General features: G+C 45.9%; 1 protein-coding gene across 4 annotated transcripts in view; it reads right to left on the bottom strand.

The window, feature by feature from the left end:
• LOC137519185 (transient receptor potential channel pyrexia-like) overlaps positions 1-20,528 on the bottom strand; it is a 144,972-nt gene that overhangs the window by 101,039 nt on the left and 23,405 nt on the right. For 3 of the 4 annotated variants that reach the window (XM_068238017.1, XM_068238016.1, XM_068238015.1), the window contains exons 9-12: positions 11,527-11,618; positions 11,304-11,418; positions 5,840-6,010; positions 449-519 (exon numbers count right to left, since the gene is read on the bottom strand). In XM_068238017.1, coding sequence (XP_068094118.1) covers positions 449-519; positions 5,840-6,010; positions 11,304-11,418; positions 11,527-11,618 — 449 coding nt within the window. The remainder of the gene's footprint in view (positions 1-448; positions 520-5,839; positions 6,011-11,303; positions 11,419-11,526; positions 11,619-20,528) is intronic. The other variant, XM_068238018.1, reaches the window with a different exon arrangement.

Here is a 20,528-nt window from a genome sequence, read left to right on the forward strand (position 1 = left end):
GCAAGGCGAGAGCGTTTCTAATCTCTTTCTACACTACCTAAATCTAAAATATAGATTTCCTCTGGAGTTGTGAAGTCCTCACATTCCTTCACACTGCCGTATCGGCCTGTTTCTCACGTGTATTATAAACATCCGCGGTGTACTGTCTCCGGGCCCTTTGTACGGCTGTCACGTTAGCAGAGTCATGCCGGGCCGTGAAGCCGCACGCAGAATGGGATGAGTGAATGGTTACGCTGTGCCTCGGAGCTATCCTTCAGTGTAACAGTGTCTCCCCTTTGTGGCCGTCTTCATGGACGGAGGATAAAGAGAGCATCTTCATGAAGGCTGGGGAGAGCATTAGCCTTCTGCAGGACATGTCAGGTTACCCCCCTGCAGGGATGAATACTCCTATCCTCTTCTCATAATATCAGGCTTCTCTGGGAAATATCAGAGATTTGCAGTCACCTACCAGAAATCTCTAAAATACGACGGCTGGATGTCCTCCAGGTCTTTCACGCTCTTCTCCAAGTATTCCTTTTCCTAAAAAACAATAATAAATAAAAGAATCGCTAAGAGCATGCTGGGAGATCGACAAAAAAACTGCTGAAAATAACAGTGATTTGGAATGAGCAGTTTTGCTGCAGGAGGAAGAAAAGTGATGCTCTAGAAGTAACAGAAATCCCCTAAAATCCATCAGATTTCGGTTTAACTACTTACTGCAGCAGGTGCAGTATAATCAGGTCCTGGGAAACTTCATTTGAAGTCCCAGGGATGCGAAAATTAGTCAATGGGAGTGGGCGACCGATACCCGCTCCCACACGCATGGACGCGCGGGTTACCGCTGGTTAGCGGGGATAATCTAAGTCCCCGATTCAATGAATGCCAGCGTCTATGAGACGTCTGCATTTATTGTATCTTCCTGTTGTTACAGTGCACACACTACCTCTGATTCGCGTCCTTACCTACCTGAATCGGAAATAATGACTGAGGACATCTTGTGGCCAAATAGTAAAACTACATTGAAAAACATTTTATTTAATAAAAATACCTATGCTTACATCTAAAATTAACCATTTTCCTCCCACACTCCCCCATAGTACCCAAACATTTTTATATATGCACTAGTAAAAAAAGCCCGCCCATTAAAAAATGGGCGCTAGGCCACGGACGCTCTAACCCACCCCCACAACGTGCATACAGATGCGCCCCGCTCGCCCGTCCTCCACAGCGGTCTGCAGTATATGCACAGAGATGTTGCTTGCTTGGCAGTTGGAAAAAGCTACTATTTCCCACAATGCAATGTTCATAGACAGCAAACTGTCAGGTCTGGAAGCACGGACACAGGGACAGAGGAGGATGCAGAGACACAGGGGTTTTATTCTATAGGATACATATAACTAATCACAAGACTTAATCTATATCTTGTTTTTTCCGCCACCGATTAGGCTTTCTTTGGGTAGTACATTATGCTAACAATTATTTTATTCTAAATGTATTATAATGGGAATAATAAGAAAAAAAATTGAAAAAAATTCATTATTTCTCAGTTTTCAGCCATTATAGTTTTGAAATAATAATTGCTACCGTAATTAAAATTCACACATTTTATTTGGCCATTTGTCCTGGCTATTGCAACATTAAAATTTTATTACTAGTATAATGTATGGTAACAATATTTTATTTTAAAAAAATGCACCTTTATTTCCAGTTTTACATCCATCACTAATTTTTAGCCCATAATTTAATAATAATAATATTCCCTCTTGACATACATATTAAAAAATGTTATTCCCTAAAGTCAGTAGGTGTAATGTTACTATTTGACCACAAGATGTCCCCGCTCAGTAATTCCTATTCGCGTAGAATAAGTACGCTATAGGAAGTAATGTGTTGCTATATTTTCTCCTAGGAGAAAACTCAGGAAAATAAATTAATTGCATTTGGGCCCTGAAGTGAGAAGGGAATGGATGCTGCCATATTTATTTCCTTTTAAACAATGCACATTGCCTGGCAGTCCTGCTGATCCTCTTCCTCTAAAGGTGCCCATACATTACTTGATTTTCCTGTTCAACTGACCATTTAATTCCATCATTTCATGGGATCAAGGGAGAAGCTATTATGTTCCAGTCTGCTCGACAGATGGAAATTGCCTCATATCTCATTGCATCGAGCAGTTTAACTTAATCAAGCAGGATGGAAAATATTGGTCAATCGTAAAGGAATCTCCTACTGTTCATATGATTTCAACAGACACAGAATCGACTTTTGGTTTAAGTGCACGGAGGCACAACATCATTCAGCTTGATTAGTGAAAGAGTGAAAGAGAATCGCCAGGATCTCGCATGTAGTGTGTGGGACACTAGTTGATTGACTTTCGATGAACCATACTTTTGCTGATCACTTAATAAAGTCGATCCCTTAATCGCTCAATGGAAATTTAATGTAATGTATGGACACCTTTGTACTTCTAGCCATAGAACCTGAACAAGAATGTAGGTCAGATGTTTGACTGAAGTCTGACTAAATTAGCTGCATTATGCAGGAGAACAGAGGCACCAAAAGGATAAAAGGAAGCTAAATGAGCTTCAAAAAAACAAATTCTTGGTACGGTAAATAGAGGAGGTAGTGGTGGACTTACCTCCTCCAAGTAGACACACAACGACTGTAGTAAAGACAGCCAATATATTTTATTTATGAACTCCAAATATGCAACGCGTTTCGCAGGTTTGATCCCGCTTCATCAGGCAATAACAACGGAGCAATAGCATATGTGGTCAGTAGAAGAGCCAGGCACCACATAGGTGCCCCGTTGTTATTGCCTGATGAAGCGGGATCAAACCTGCGAAACGCGTTGCATATTTGGAGTTCATAAATAAAATATATTGACTGTCTTTACTACAGTCATTGTGTGTCTACTTGGAGGAGATAAGTCCACCACTACCTCCTCTATTTACCAAGAATTTGGTTTTTTAACCTCATTTAGCTTCCTTTTATCCTTTTGGCGCCTCTGTTCTCCTGCATAATATTGAGTCCACCCTGGGTGGAGGGTTGAACCCCATTTTTCTCATCTACAGAGAGTGACTTCTTATTCCTGAGTGGGGTCAGGAAAATCTCCCCACCTGCTTTTACAGTGGTTGCCTAATGGTAACCCTGGTTTGTGAGTATTAATATTTACTCTATCTAGTAACCATTTACCAGTACATATTACACTATTGGGGCTCTTGGTGTTCCTTGTTCAGACACTACTGATGCATGAAAGACCATCAGGACTGCCAGGCAACTGGTATTGTTTAAAAGGTAATAAATATGTCAGCCTCCATATCCCTCTCACGTCAGGTGTACTTTAAGACAATGATCCCATTGGTGCCACCTAAACAGCTTTGAGCCAACAAGATAAGAGTTCCCCAGGTCTTCTAGGATGCTAGTACAGTAATGCCCGTTTAGCACTTTGATAGATGCCAATAATCCAGCATAATTGGTCAAAAAAGGTAAACAGCATGTACTCCACTTTATAAATTGGCCCCTTTAGAGTTTTGTTTTCAAAACGTTTTATTAAAGGAAACACAAGGTGAAAATAAACTGATGAGATAAACAATTGTATCTACAGGGAGTGCAGAATTATTAGGCTCATGAGTATTTTGACCACATCATCCTCTTTATGCATGTTGTCTTACTCCAAGCTGTATAGGCTCGAAAGCCTACTACCAATTAAGCATATTAGGTGATGTGCATCTCTGTAATGAGAAGGGGTGTGGTCTAATGACATCAACACCCCATATCAAGTGTGCATAATTATTAGGCAACTTCCTTTCCTTTGGCAAAATGGGTCAAAAGAAGGACTTGACAGGCTCAGAAAAGTCAAAAATAGTGAGATATCTTGCAGAGGGATGCAGCACTCTTAAAATTGCAAAGCTTCTGAAGCGTAATCATCGAACAATCAAGCGTTTCATTTAAAATAGTCAACAGGGTCGCAAGAAGCGTGTGGAAAAACCAAGGCGCAAAATAACTGCCCATGAACTGAGAAAAGTCAAGCGTGCAGCTGCCAAGATGCCACTTGCCACCAGTTTGGCCATATTTCAGAGCTGCAACATCACTGGAGTGCCCAAAAGCACAAGGTGTGCAATACTCAGAGACATGGCCAAGGTAAGAAAGGCTGAAAGACGACCACCACTGAACAAGACACACAAGCTGAAACGTCAAGACTGGGCCAAGAAATATCTCAAGACTGATTTTTCTAAGGTTTTATGGACTGATAAAATGAGAGTGAGTCTTGATGGGCCAAATGGATGGGCCCGTGGCTGGATTGGTAAAGGGCAGAGAGCTCCAGTCCGACTCAGACTCCAGCAAGGTGGAGGTGGAGTACTGGTTTGGGCTAGTATCATCAAAGATGAGCTTGTGGGGCCTTTTCAGGTGGAGGATGAAGTCAAGCTCAACTCCCAGTCCTACTGCCAGTTTCTGGAAGACACCTTCTTCAAGCAGTGGTACAGGAAGAAGTCTGCATCCTTCAAGAAAAACATTTTCATGCAGGACAATGCTCCATTACACGCGTCCAAGTACTCCACAGCGTGGCTGGCAAGAAAGGGTATAAAAGAAGAAAAACTAATGACATGGCCTCCGTGTTCACCTAATCTGAACCCCATTGAGAACCTGTGGTCCATCATAAAATGTGAGATTTACAAGGAGGGAAAACAGTACACCTCTCTGAACAGTGTATGGGAGGCTGTGGTTGCTGCTGCACGCAATGTTGATGGTGAACAGATCAAAACACTGACAGAATCCATGGATGGCAGGCTTTTGAGTGGTGGCTGGATGGTGTAATGGTTAAGGGCTCTGCCTCTGACACAGGAGACCAGGGTTCGAATCTCAGCTCTGCCTGTTCAGTAAGCCAGCACCTATTCAGTAGGAGACCTTAGGCAAGTCTCCCTAACACTGCTACTGCCTATAGAGCGCGTCCTTGTGGCTGCAGCTCTGGCGCTTTGAGTCCGCCAGGAGAAAAGCGCGATATAAATGTTATTTGTCTTGTCTTGTCCTTGCAAAGAAAGGTGGCTATACTGGCCACTGATTTGTTTTTGTTTTGTTTGTGAATGTCAGAAATGTATATTTGTGAATGTTGAGATGTTATATTGGTTTCACTGGTAAAAATAAATAATTGAAATGGGTATATATTTGTTTTTTGTTAAGTTGCCTAACAATTATGCACAGTAATAGTCACCTGCACACACAGATATCCCCCTAAAATAGCTAAAACTAAAAACTACTTTCAAAAATATTCAGCTTTGATATTAATGAGTTTTTTGGGTTCATTGAGAACATGGTTGTTGTTCAATAATAAAATTATTCCTCAAAAATACCACTTGCCTAATATTTCTGCACTCCCTGTATTCTCCTTCTCCTAAAAATGAATTGTTTACAGTAGATATACCACAGTTCTATTTTATATTTAAATCTATTTTTTACTGTTTCATTATCCCTGATCAATGACACTTGCATTGAGGTTTGCCAGAGCTAAATTTATGAACTATTGACCCGTTTTATCTCGTATCCACCCTCAGAAGCCATTTACTGCCAGGAAAATGTTGTAATTCCTTATTAGGTAGGGTTACACTATAGTCCAACCCAGTCCCGTCCCAGACAGGAATTGTCACTTGTATACATGATTTTTAACTCTTTCAGGCAGAGAAAGAAAAAAAGGAACACAGCCTAGTTATTTGTGTGCCTGGTACTGTACATGTGTATCTCATCATGTCACATGTCACCTCATATGTCCTCTAAGTAGTATTTTAGGGCTCACTTAGTGATTGTGATGTCTTGTTTCAACCCACAGGAACAACAAGCATTGCCGTAATATCTAGTCAAGTACCTCCGGCCACATCGGATGGCAATATTTCATATCTCTTTCAAGTTCCTTTTTCCTCCATTCTTTCCACAGCTTCAGCTTCTTTCTAGACTGATAAATTTCCCTGAACTCCTCCACCATCTGGTAGATCATGAGGCCAATTCCGATAATGATCATGATGATTCTCCAGATGTCCTGCAAACAAAGAACAATCGATTTTGTGTTTGGTTTACCAGCCGGTAAGTTCATCATTATATATTCCAGGTAAAAACAATAGAAAATCCCCTTACTGGAAGATTGCCCAGTTTCAGACCTGCATGAAGCAGCCAGGCACTCACTGATAATGCATGGGTACCTGGCCTGTGCTTCTATTTGAAAAATAAGCATTTATTCAGCTTGGATTAGTTTATTTTTGTGTGTGTTTATGGTCATTTACATAAAATCTGCTAACAAGTAGAGACAAATTCAGCAAACATACAATATGCCTGCAACAACTAGCAGCCCTATGACTGACAGGAATGAAAGCGATGACTTGTAAATCTTGCTTCACAAACCAACACGCCCCCTGCTGGTAGGCACAGGAGCTCAGTGGACAAACACCCTCCACCCCACACCTACTAAATGGAGCACCCAGTAATGATTTGCTTGCTAGGGTTTATGCTATACAATCGTCCTAACAACACATTCAAATATACGTATATATATGTATGGGCACATACATGGCAGATGAAATTCAATGTTGACAAATGTAAGGTCATGCATTTTGGACGTACTAATGGTCTAGCACCATACAAAATAAATGGGATACAGTTGGGGACATCAAACTTGGAGAAGGACTTAGGAGTACTCATTGACAACAAGTTAAATAATCGTACTCAATGCCAAGCCGCTGCAGCCAAAGCTAACAAAATTTTGGGATGCATTAAAAGGGAAATAAAAACTCGAGACGCTAGCATAATATTGCCCCTGTTTAACTCTCTAGTAAGGCCACATCTATATGAATATGGAATTCAGTTCTGGGCACCACATTACAAAAAAGATATTGCAGTTTTAGAGCAGGTGCAGAGACGAGCTACAAAATTGATACGTGGGATGGAAGGTCTCGCTTACCAAGAAAGGTTAGATAAACTGGATTTATTTAGTCTAGAGAAAAGACGCCTTAGAGGGGATCTAATTAACATGTATAAATACATCAGAGGGCAATATAATAGCTTGGCGGATGAGCTTTTTGTCCCTAGGCCTTCTCAAAGGACTAGAGGACATGATCTGCGCATGGAGGAAAAACGTTTTAGCCATTTATTTAGGAAAGGGTTCTTTACAGTTAGAGTGATTAAGATGTGGAATGCATTGCCACAGGAAGTCGTTATGGCAAACTCTATACCTGCATTTAAAGGGGGCTTAGATGCTTTCCTTGCGTTGAAAGACATCCATGGCTACAATTACTAGGTAATGCCTAATGATGTTGATCCAGGGATTTTATCTGATTGCCATCTGGAGTCGGGAAGGAATTTTTCCCTTTAGGAGCTAATTGGACCATGCCTTGTAAGGGTTTTTTCGCCTTCCTCTGGATCAACAGGGATATGTGAGGGAGCAGGCTGGTGTTGTACTTTATACTGGTTGAACACGATGGACGTATGTCTTTTTTCAACCAAAATAACTATGTAACTATGTAACTTGCAAGCCTCAACCCAGTTAATAGGAACAGGGGTAATTTAGCAGACCTCTTATCTATTTGCTAGCAGAGTAAATAGTAAATAAACGGCATACAGGCTACAGTATTTTATTTATTAGGGTCTCCCCCTCCTTCAACATCTTCAAAAAGGCCCTCAAAATGCACCTTTTCACTCTGGCCTATCCCCCCCCCCCACTGGTGCTGTAAACCCGCAGCTGAGCTGTGGTCCCCTACCTTTCACGTCCCCACCTCTCCCTCTAGATCAGGGGTCTCAAACTCAATTTGCCTGGGGGCCGCAGGAGGCAAAGTCAGGATGAGGCTGGGCCGCATAAGGGATTTCACACAAAAAAGTTCTCAAAAGTCATTATTAACAGTTTTAATTATTTCTTCTAAACATGAAGTGTCCTACCTTATAGTTCGCTTCAGTGCTCCCATTACAAGTAATCCGCCGTGTCCCCACCGCAAAACGAGGCCTGCAGAGCCCCCAAATCGCCCGGGGGGCAATCCGCCGGCATTTCCTGGAAGGGGCAGAGCTTTCAGCTTCAGCTCTGCCCCTCCTGACGTCAATCGCGGCGGATTGCCGCCTCTGCCCGCCCCTCTCACTCTTCCTTCACAGAGGGGCGGGGAGAGGCGGCGATCTGTGCGGCGATTGACTTTAGGAGGGGCAGAGTAACAGCTGGAAGCTCTGCACCTCAGCGCAGTCGTGGATGTTTGCCCGGGGGATTTGGGTGCTCTGCAGCCCTCGTTTAGCGGCGGGGATTCGGCGGATTACTTGGGAGCACTGAAGCGAACTATAAGGTAAAATAGTTTGCTTCCGTGTCTCTTTTGCTTTTGCCGGCGCGAGTTTGAGACCCCTGCTCTAGATTGTAAGCCTTTGGGCAGGGTCCTCCTCCTTATGTATCCTACCTGATCACGCACCTCCATTACTGTGCACCCATCCTATGGATCTGAGTGAACTCTACTTGCCTAATCTCCATGCTCCCCTCCAGTGACTGAGTAAGCATTACCTTGTACTCATCTGTGCTGCGGGATCTGGTATGCATGTATCCCTGTATTGTCATATTGCTGTATGTCACCCCTACATATTGTCTGAAACCTAAACTAATGTCAAGCGCTGCGTAATATGTTGGCGCTTTATAAATACAATAAATGAAAATAAATAAGTGATACCGAAGCGACTGTAGGGAAAAAAGTTAGATACTTACCTATGGAGAGGGAAGGCTCTGGGTCCTATAGCGCTTTCCCACTCCTCTCTCAGTGTCCTTGTTCCAGCATTGTTACAGGTATTCGACCAACTGGTTGAATATTTGTTTTGTGGCAGCTAAACAGACCATTGCTAGGATGTGGAAATCACATTTATTTCTTTTGAAGAGTTTAAAGTGTACACAGAGCATAAATTACATCAAAAAAGCACATACTTACCTAAGGAGAGGGAAACCTCTGTACCCTAATGAGGCGTCCCTCTGCGTCCTGCAGTCCTCCTTTGCCTCTCAAGTCCCCTCCAAAATTTACCGACAATAGATTGTCGGTAATCTGATCGGGGCCGCCCTCCTCTTTTGGCACAAGCGCAGCTGAACCAGCCCAGGCGCGGTCGTGTTTATGTGGCTGCAGTATGGCCGAGCGCCTGCAGAAGATGAATGGAGGGGCTGCAAGCGGCAACAGGAGACCAGAGGATGCCAAGGGAAGCCTTATTGTGGATACACGGTGCGTTCCCGCAGTCGATGCGCCGCTCGATTCCCGTCGATTCGCGCCGACTCGATTATTTCCGACTTGTCCGATTCGCATTTCGATGGATCGTTAGGTCGATTTGGCATACTTTACATGTGAATCGACCTAACAATCATCGAAATGCGCTCGGAAATCCTCGGTAATCATCGAATGGCCGGGAATCGAGCGGCGCATCGAGTGCGGGAACGCACCATATGTATCCAGCATTATTAGGATCCAGAGGCTTCCCTCTCCTTAGGTAAGTATCTGTTTTTTTATAGCCTTTTTTGGCCTCGGGTTCTCTTCAAGTCCAGGATCACAACTTTTTGTGGATCAGAAACAGATGGCAGACCTCCTTGAGGACAGTTCTGCCCAGTGCCCAGATGGCCAAAGTGTGGGATCCCTGGTATAAGATGGTCACAACTGGGTAGGAGGATCTTGGGAATGTCTGAACTTTCTGTACTCTCTCTTCTTTTCTTTGCTTTCCCTTCTTCCTTGTCTTGATTCTTCTTTTCAACCAATTTCTGAGGTTATACCTGGACATCTTTGTGCAGAGCAACAGAGGCCATTGCATTTGATCATATACTGTATATTAGCAAAGCTACTATTACGGGGTAAACACAAGAGAAGCCGGACACTGTCCAAAAGCGGAAGTTTCATTGGTGAAGGCCATTTCATGTCCAAAGGGGATGCTTGGTTATGATCAAGGTGATCGTGGTGCCATTGTCATTTAAAAAAAAACCTTCTATTCATGTAAATAGAATGGCGGTACATCCCTTTTAAACAATTTCTTTGCATGGCGAAAAAAGCTATGTAGGGTGTTCAGGGCACCCTATAAAGAAAGGCAACGGGAGCCCAGATGGTGCATTATGTCACAATTGGGAAATAATAGAAAAGAAGAGTGAATAATACTCACAAAGGTGAGTTGCATAAGGGCAACGACCACTGCAGGCAGGTGGAGATGCACAAACCCGACTCCACTCGGGTGACGAGCAAACTGAAAGTGAAGTGGTTGCGCTCTTGATACATAACAACCAGATGGTGCAGGATGTGGCTAAACCACTTAGGGCCAAAAGGTAACACCGCTCCCAAAGGAGGGTGAAAGGCACAGAAGGGGACAAGAGGCGCCAAGGTATGATAAAACTAGGTTAAAATCAATTCTATGGGGCTAGCAGGAGATCGCACGTCGATGCGCGCGCATCTCCGCTTGGAAGGCGGAGCGGAAGTCTCCCAGCCGCCTTCGCCGCTCGGAGACTGTTTCGCCGTCTATTAACAATGTACAGTGCTGTGATCTAAGGCAGCGCTATACTGGTGACAGCCGTGTGACACAGCTGTCCCCAGTGGCGTAGCAATAGGGGTTTCAGAGGCTGCAACCGCATCAGGGCCGGAGGGGCCCGTTTGGCCACCCCTATGCTGATTATAATCACTTCTATAGATGCTTTGAATATTAGTAATCATTAAAACACTGTTTGCCATCCCTTTCTTGCACCGGGGCCCATAGCTCCTTAGCTACTCCACTGGCTGTCCCCTCTGTAGTGCAGAAAGTGATCGGCTGTCATAGGCTGAAGCCTATGACCGCTGATCACACTGATTGGCTGGCGGGAGGAGTGAGGGAGGGAGGGACAGGCACAAAATTAAATAAAACAAGGTACAATTTAATAGAAAAATAATAAAATAAATATTTGTAAAAAGAAAAAATAAACATTGGGGGAGAGATCAGACCCCATCAACAGAGAGCTCCGTTGGTGGGGAGAAAAGGGCGGGGGGGAATCACTTGTGTGCTGTGCTGTGCGGCCCTGCAGCAAGGCCTTAAAGCTGCAGGGCCTATTAACAGAAAAATGGCCTGGTCCTGTTAGGGGGGTTTAACACTGCGGTCCTCAAGCGGTTAACCTAGTTTTATCATACCCTGGGTGCCTCTTTTTCCCTTCTGTGCTTTGGATGGCGAAAACATCCTATTTCCCCTTGTGGACCATCCCTAATGATCGATAACACACTTATTGGACCGTGTGCAATTTTTGGTCCTTCTGGCACAGTTAGGTTATAGTTCTACCATCACTTTCTATAAAGGAAGCGGTACAAGTCCCCCTCTCTGGCATAGCAATGACGTACCTCTGGAAACTTGTACGGTGCATCCTCTGTTCTCGGCAGCGAGGAGGCGATCCCGAGAGCTGTCCACGATAAGATGAACAGAAGATTTAGTGACAGTGCTATGGCGATCTGCGTCCTGTGGGGGGAGAGAGAACACGGTGGTGGCTTTCATCTCCGACAGCTGAGAGGTTGGATTGCCCGCAGGCGCTATCAATTATCTCAATGGAAAGCTCTCTGGGCTTACCTGCCAAAAAACTTCCACTTCACTTCAATTAATTTCTGGATAACAGGGTGCATGATGATATCTAGCTGCCGGGATTGCACAATGACTTCCAGCTGGAATAGGACGACACATGCAGACATTATATTACTCTCAGCACTTTCCCACCAAGGCCATGTGTCACCTGTGTCATGTCCAGCCCTCCTGTGATCACCACTGATGGCACAACTCTATACTTTACATTGTGAGTCCTTCTAATGGACAATTAATAGTATAAATTGTTCACAGTTCTCTGTAATGCTTTGTGGAAAATGTGTCAGCACTATATGTATGGATTTGCAAAATGTAAGGACGCAGTTTTCCATACAGTCACTCGATGGTGTTTTGCGAGAGCTCTACCATGAAGATTGGGAGGAGGCTCTCGAAGGTTCCACAAAAGTTTCATAAAAGTGTAATTACAAAGTATGGGGTCCCCAAACAAAATTGTAATGGGGCACCCATCCATAGCACCCCCAACTCTGTGCCAATAAGTGTGGCTAGTGTACCTCCCTTTCCACCACCCATAGCAGGTATGGCCAGTATAAACACCTCCCTCCAATAAAAGTGTACACAGAATAGAACCCCTTGCCCCCATACAAGTGTTGAAATAGCCCGAGCGGTTCCCCAGCAGACAGTTCCTGGCGAAATTCAGCTGTTTGCGTCTGTGGCGGGACGCGGACACATAGCACGTTCGACCCGCCTCCTATACCTCGTCATTGGGCTAAACTTTGACCCCCTACATTACAGTCAGCAGACACATGGCAGCCAAGCAGGCTGCACTCCCACACGGACCCCTACCTGGCGTCTCCTCCCCCCCCCCCCTATAAAAAGACAGCAGCACCAGCCATGTTCTCAGGCTCCAGCTGTTGCTGTAGTGAGAGGAAGGGAGAGATTGCTGCAGCGACAGGGACAGTTAGCTACGCGGTTCTTTATTGCTGAAAGCACCCCAAAACAAAAGCCCTTTTGAGGGCTCATATTGGCGGGGGTTGTGTATGAGACACTGCCTACAGGCCAGGCCACAGTCATTGCTGGGCCTTGCAGTTCTACTATACTCTTCTATTACAGGCCAGCACACTGTCTATCATAAGCTGTGCTTAGCTTGCAACTGTATTTGTGATTGAACATACTATAGGATATCTGTCCGTGTGGGTGACACACTGAATACAGGCCAGGCCACAGTCATTGCTGGGCTTTGCAGTCCTACTATCCTCTTTTATCTATTACTAGCCAGCATACTGTGTATCATAAGCAGTGCTTAGCTTGCAATTGTATTTGTGATTGAACACACTATAGGATAACTGTCTGTGTGTGTTAAAGTACACAGCCCAGTGATGCACACACACAGCCATACCTCCGAACTTTTTGAGAAAAGGTGTGGTCTTAACATTCACATGAAAAATCCAAAACCTTGACACTAACCAGGACTCTGACGCTGAGGACTGCTCTAGCCACCTCACACACTGAGGACTCAGAGTGATATCTCCTCCAGAAGGACACCCCCCAGACACCCCCCCCCCCAACACACACCCATTGGCGCTACAAGGGATTCTGTCGGAGTTTCAATGGCGCAGCGGCCGCTGACAATGTTATAATTCATCTTCCAGATAACAAAGCCAATTTCTCTTCCTCGTGTCGAGAACTCATTAGCTTTCTGCCCCGGATCCACAGGGTCGTTCTGCTGCATTTGATGGGTGCGAACGCATTAATGAAACTAATTAAATCGGCCGTCTGGCTTAACGACACAGGAAGGAACCCCTTCTGCCGCGGCTCCGGCACCGCCCGGCTCATCCGGCATGATTTACCGCTGTTATCGGGGAAACCAGGGCAAAACGCAGAATAAATGGAACGGTTGTCCAATTATTTCTTTTTTTCATCTCTGGTGCCTGGAGGGCAAATGCCAGCGGCACAAGACGGCATAATGGCGATTTTCACTAAGAACACGGCAAAAATATGCTTCCTAATTGATTTTAAAAGGGAAAAGAGTGTCTGCGAGGGGAATATTATTTTACCAGGGTTTTTCAGCTCCCCTGACCTATATTCTTCACTCGCTGCAGCTGGGAACATTTTGAAACAGATTCTACTGGAGTCTTTGTATTCTAGCAGACATTTGGGCACTAAAGCCTGATACACACTTTCAATTACGATTGGTCAATCACTGACAAATGTTACCACCTTCATGTAGTGTGAGGCCCAGTGGCATAGCTAGAGACGATGGGACCTTTAGACCCTATTTTGCCGCTAGAGGCCGCAAAAGCAATGGAAGTCTATAGAGACTTTCTCACGTATTGCTGTCCATCGCAGTACGCCAGAAGTATTTGACCAGACATATTGGCTGCAGCATGTTACCGCAAGCACCGTGCCTAACGCACGTCTATGGGCGACGCACATAGTGTAAGCGCCAGGCCCAGACTTACACCACAGGAGCCTATAGGCACAGATGTCCTGGCACCCTAGACTCCGCCCTCCATAAACCTACAAACCCCCGCTGAACAGCTCCACAAGTATACTGGCCGGTCCAGCTGTCGCTTCTCCCTTGCCGGTGATAGGTAGCTACAGGTGCCTCTTATCCTTAGGTAGCCAGAGGTACCCTCAGTATTAACCACTTGAGGACCACAGTCTTTTCACTCGATCTGTGCTGGGCGGGCTCTCCAGCCCACAGCACAGATCAGCTTTTAGGCAGGGCGATAAGACTTCCCCCCCTTTTTTCCCCACTAGGGGGATGTCCTGCTGGGGGGGGGGGTCTGATCGCCGCCGGCTATATGTGTTTAGCGGGGGGCTCCTCAAAGCCCCCCTCCGCAGCGCTATTCCGCCCTCCCTCTTCTTCCCTCCCTCCCCTCCTTCCCATGGGCGTACAGCAGGGGCGTAGCAATAGGGGTTGCAGAGGTTGCGACCGCATCGGGGCCCTTGGGCTAGAGGGGCCCCGAAGGGCCCTCCCTCAACTGCAGTATTAGCTCTGTATTGGTCCTGTGCTCATAATAATCACTTCTATAGATACTTTGAATAGTAGTAATCATTAGCAAACTGTTCCCCACCCCCTTCTTGTACCTCTGACACTGTAGTTGCCATTGGCAGGTTTTGGTGCGCCGTATCAATTGTTACGTATAGAGTGCTTGTGGGGGCCCAATGTAAAACTTGCACCGGGCCCACAGCTCCTTAGCTACGCCACTGGGGAGCACCATCAAAGTTTTGCTCGGTGCCCCTGTGATTTGTAGTTATGCCCCTGGTTCTTGCCACTAATTCAATATACTTTCCTTGACAACTTTCTCAGAGGATCTGTTTTCTCAACGTATCAGTAATAAGCAGTAAGTTTAAATTGATATAACCAAGTTGTATTCACACTAATAATTTCCCCCGTGCTAGTAGCACAAAAGGTTTTTTTTTTTTTTTTTTGGTGTGATGATAAAACATCTGACAGAAAAAATTGAATAGGCTCCCTAGGTAGGGTTATTGACAACTGCACAGCACTGTTTTTTTAAGAGGCTTCTGCTTTCCCACAGACATCTCTTCACATTACAGTTTACCCCCACACATCATGTTTATGTTTCTATAGTATACGCCTGGTGATTACATTGAGGTCACCTCATTCCACCCCTCCTCTTGCATGTTTTCACAGAACCTCTAGCTTTCCACACTGATACATTGTAACTTTTTTCTCCGCCTCCTATTGGCTCGCCGGCGCGGGGTACACGGCTCGCGCTGCAGTTTGATTGGACGGTTGTTGCTCCCTGAAGCCGGAGCTTGTGAGAGGGAGTGACGTCACCGATGAAGAAGCACCTCCGAGCGGCCGCTCTAGCGTCTGATTGTGGCTGCAAGCAGGTGAGGGGGTCGCACTGTGTGAGTTGGAATGAGGGGACACGGGACTGTAAGTAGTCTTGTTGGACTCTATTGTCTGTCTGTGTGGCCTGTTGTGTGCTAGGAGTAGGAGGCCCAGATGGTGTATGTGGAAATGGATGGTGGGCTTCGTCCATTGTGTGCAAATTTGAGTAAGTTGAGTATACTATTAGGTATATATGTGTGTATATAAGTATATATCCTATATAATAATTTGCAAGTGTCCCTGAGTCTTGTCCGTGTGTCAGTGCCTTTGTGCTACTGCGCATGTAAGCACTGACAGCCGTTAGGACAGGCAGGGGCGTAGCAATAGGGGGTGCAGAGGTAGCAACCGCATCGGGGCCCTTGGGCCAGAGGGGCCCCGAAGGGCCCTCCATCAACTGCAGTATTAGCTCTCTATTGGTCCTGTGCTCCTAATAATCACTTCTATAGATACTTTGAATAGTGGTAACCATTAACAAACTGTTCCCCATACCCTTCTTGCACCTCTGACACTGTACTTGCAATTGGCAGGTTTTGGTGCACCGTAGCAATTGTTATGTATAGAGTGCTTGGGGGGCCCCATTGTAAAACTTGCATCGGGGCCCACAGCTCCTTAGCTACGCCACTGGCGTACAGGACAGCAATCCATCCTGTACCGCCTGTGATAGGCTTCAGAGGCTGGGGATCGCCGATCTCCGTACGCTGTAAACACAAGGGATTTCTTCCCCGCGTGTTCACATTTAGCCTGTGAGCCGCGATCGGAGGCTTGCAGGCTGTTCACGGAGACACCCTCCGTGAACTGACATAGAATGGCTGTTTCCATGGAAATCCACTTACAACCAGCCGCCGCCTATCGGCGTTAGGCGGTCGTTAAGTGGTTAAGTAGCTAGAGGTGCCCCAGCTGAAGGGAGATCTTGTCAGTGGAATGCCGAGAGCCAGGTCATGAAACATTCATTTACGTAGTGCTTGGGACTCAGCATAAGGAAGGAGGGAGGCGCTAGGGGAGGGGAGTAAACCGCCTTTCCATCATCAGGCGCCTGTTGGCACGTGCCTACAGTGCCTTATGGTAATGCGCCGAAACACAGTGCATCGAGTGCATGCACGGACCCACTGAGGGAATCGCAGTGACGTCCTTCCTGTCCAGCAGTGAGTAGCAGAAGGCATGCCTATGCATATGACCCTGTCAGCACACACTCTGCCGCAGAGTCGCATGACTGACATTTATTACAGTGTGTTGCGGCAAGAGCACCGCCTTGACATGTTGTGTAGGCTCAAAGCCCTTTCTAAAAACACATACAAAAGGACAGTTTTGCCTTCTTAAAGGGTGTGCACAAACATCCAATTTTTATTGGCCAATTTTGCCACTTCCAATTTTGCCAATTTAACCATTTCCAAGTAGTACCTACCCAAATTGTTCATAGTACTGTATTCAAAATCTGTTGGCCTTCATACAACATGGAGGTGGTTAAAGGTAGTGAGACATCGCTCTTCTGCTTGTTGAGTGCAAACATTTGGAACTTTATGTTCTTAAGACTGTGGAGGTGATTCTAACTTTAGGAGATTTCTCCAAAGCCCTTCCCCCTAATCATACATGGATCTGCTATGACCCAAGTCATTTAAATTGAGGGGGCCATACACCGACAGATGGCAACCAGATCAGAGGGGTATCTATTGCTGCCACACACTACACACAGATTTTTAATAGATTCCAGCATTTAATCTACTAAAAATCTGGGAAGCCCTCATTACCTGCAGGGCCCCAGGACTCCCCATCTAGTGTGCTCCCCCCGGGCCCTGCAGAGTGTGCTCTCACCTACCTTCCGGCATGCTCCTCCAACAGGATGAAAAGGAGCTCAAACCTTGGCTCGAACACAGTGAGGCACTTGATTTGGCCTGAGGAAGTGGGCAGGGACCCACGAAACGCATTGCCAGTGCTATTAAAGTTCATTTTATATGAATTTGTCTCCATTTAGGTAAGCCACCTCAAACTTTATTTTATTGTTTTTAATTAATTTTATCATGCTCTGGGCGCCTTTTTATCCTGTTGTGTATTGTATAGTGGCTGGATAGTGTAATGGTTAAGGGCTCTGCCTCTGACACAGGAGACCAGGGTTCAAGTCTCAGCTCTGCCTGATCAGTAAGCTGCACCTATTCAGTAGGAGACCTTAGGCAAGTCTCCCTAACACTGCTACTGCCTATAGAGCGCGTCCTAGTGGCTGCTGCTCTGGCGCTTTGAGTCCGCCAGGAGAAAAGCACGATATAAGTGTTTGTCTTTTTCTTTTGTATATCCTCCTTCCTCCCCCCCACCACAATGGCTCAGGGTAGGGGATACCCTTGGTTCCCGTTTATGGGCTCCTAGGACCTTTTTCTCAAAAAGTGCAACCATCTCCGGCTAGCCTAGACCCCCGAGTGGAGTCGGGTTTGTTGATCTCCACCTGCCTGCAGTGGTCGGTTGCCCCCTTGCAACCTCCCTTTGTGAGTACCCTCTGTTCATATTTTTTTGTGACGTACTGAACCTTTGGGCTCCCGGTGTCCCTGTGTCATTCCAGGGTGACTGTTCACCCTCTACTTTGTCCAGTGGTGTAGCTAAGGAGCTGTGGGCCCCGATGCAAGTTTTACAATGGGGCCCCCCAAACACTCTATACATAACAATTGATACGGTGCACCAAAACCTGCCAATGGCAACTACTGTGTCAGATGTGCCGAAAAGGGAATGGGAAACAGTTTGTTAATAATTACCAAAATGCAAAGTATCTATAGAAGTGATTATTATGAGCACAGAACCAATAGAGAGCTAATACTGTAGTTGAGGGAGGGCCCTTCGGTGCCCCTCTGGCCCAAGGGCCCCGATGTGGTCGCAACCTCTGCACCCCCTATTGCGACGCCACTGACTTTGTCTCCTCCTGTGTCCTCTCTCCAATGCCAACGGGCACCGAGCACCTACATGCCATCGGATCACGGTACACAGGTACCCTGGTGGCGATGGAGAAGAGGACTCAGGGAGAGTACCAGGTATGAGCTCATACAAGTGTGGCAATAGTATTTTAGTAAGAGGGCTTTTTGGTCCTTTTTAGCCCCTTACACACACTCCTAGGAGTTCTGGTTCGCCATGAGATCGCTGGGCATTCTGAAACTCTAATCATTACAATGGAAGCAGTGCAATCTAAGCTTAATTTGGAAACAGTTTAATAGTAGCTTGGACACAGGGGCGTAACAATAGACCCTGCAGGGGATGCAGGGGGGGCCCAGAAGCCACAGGGGGGCCTGGCCTGAGAGACTGACAACTAAGGGCAAGGAGAGAAAAAAACATTCTGCTTTCTGCAAAATTGCATCTGCTCAGCCACTGGTAACGAATCATACAAAGTTTTGTAGACAAAGATTTGTAGACAGTCCCTATTCAGTGGGAAGGGGCCCCATCCAAAGATTTGCAGGGGGGCCCAGTGATTTCTAGTTACGCCCCTGCTTGGACATCTTTCTACTTATCATGGATCTGCATTATGGGGTCTGTAAATTTGACTGGTTCTATCAGAACTCTACAGAAACAAGCAACATGCATGCAAATGAGGGTGCGATGTGATGTGTGCGAAATGAACATGAATGCTGGGAGCCAAGCTGTTCCATCTGGTTTTCAAGTGACCCTATGGGAAAAGCGCACAGAATATATGCAAACACACCGCAGTCATACTCGCATTAACTATATTCCTGCGCTGCATTGGTATAAATGTATTCATGTGTATAACAGACTGGGACAGGCCACCGGAGACCAGAGATGATGAGAGAGTCTGATAGGAAAATGATGGCTTCACAGGAACATGGATTTGTAGGGGGTGAGAGAGAACTCTGCAGAGGATGATTAGATGTGGGAGCTGCCAATTAATGATACTGCAGCTTAATTAAAGAGGCACTGTAGTGGTTACATAGTTAGTTTGGTTGAAAAAAGACATCCGTCTATCAAGTTCAACCAGGAAAAAAAAAAACATCATCATCCTGAACCCCCACGTACACATATCGAAGTTGATCCAAGCCCCCTTTAAATGCAGATGTAGCGTTTGCCATAACTACTTCCTGAGATGAGATGTTCCAGATTCTGAAATATTCTGGAGTGCCTGGAGGAAACCCACGCAGACAAGGGGAGAACATACAAACTCCTTGCCGATGTTGACCTGGCTGGGATTTGAACCAGGGACCCAGTACTGCATACTTCCCAACTTTTTGAGAAAGAGGGACACTTAAAGTCAATGTTACCCGTCCTAAAAAAACAAAAGTCAGATACTCACCTAAGGAGAGGGAAGGCTCTGAGTCCTAATGAGACTTCCCGATCCCGCTCAGGATCCCCCGTAGCAGCATTCAACCAATTTGGTTAAATACTGCCACTTCCGCCGCCGAATGGAGGTTTCGGAAGTCTTTGGGAGCACTTGGGCTCCCGAAGACGGGACGCTCAATACTGTGCATGCATGAGCGCCCTCTATTGCGTAATCACGCGTGTGCAGTATGGAGCCGTCTGTCTTTGGGAGGACTTGGCTCCCGAAGACTTCCGAGGTCCCTCACGGCGGGGGATTTGAAAGGAGGATCCTGAGCTGCACGGAGGGCACTGGGAGAGGAGAGGGAAGGCTCATTAGGACTCAGAACATTCCCTCTCCTTAGGTGAGTATCTGACTTTTGTTTTTTTAGGATGGGTAACAATGGCTTTAAGCCACGCCCCTGCCACACCTTTGATCACGCCCCCAGCACACCCCCTAGTCACGCGTACCAGAAAGATTTCATAAGAAAAAAATGTGGTTTTATCATTCAAACCACACTGGTCCTTCCTATCCTGGTTCATTTTCCTTCATATTAATATTTGAAAATAAGAAATATATCAATTTAAAGGATGGGAATAAAGTTTAGAGTCAATTAAACACATTTTTCAGTGCAGAAATATATATATTTACATAGAAAGAGGGACAAAGTCCTGAAAGATGAACAAATGAGGAGGAAAGAGGGACAGGGCTCCCAAAGAGGGACTGTCCCTCCAAAATAAGGACAGTTGGGAGCTATGGAAGGTGAAAACGCTAACAACTATGCCACCGTGCTGCCAGATTAGCACCCCCATATGCAGGGTATGCAGGTGGAGCATTGGAGGGGGGTGACATTACTTCCCCACCCAGGCTTCACCAACAACCTACCATGCATCC

This window comes from Hyperolius riggenbachi, chromosome 5 (genome assembly GCF_040937935.1).
Source record: "Hyperolius riggenbachi isolate aHypRig1 chromosome 5, aHypRig1.pri, whole genome shotgun sequence".
NCBI classification, from domain to species: Eukaryota; Metazoa; Chordata; class Amphibia; order Anura; family Hyperoliidae; genus Hyperolius; species Hyperolius riggenbachi.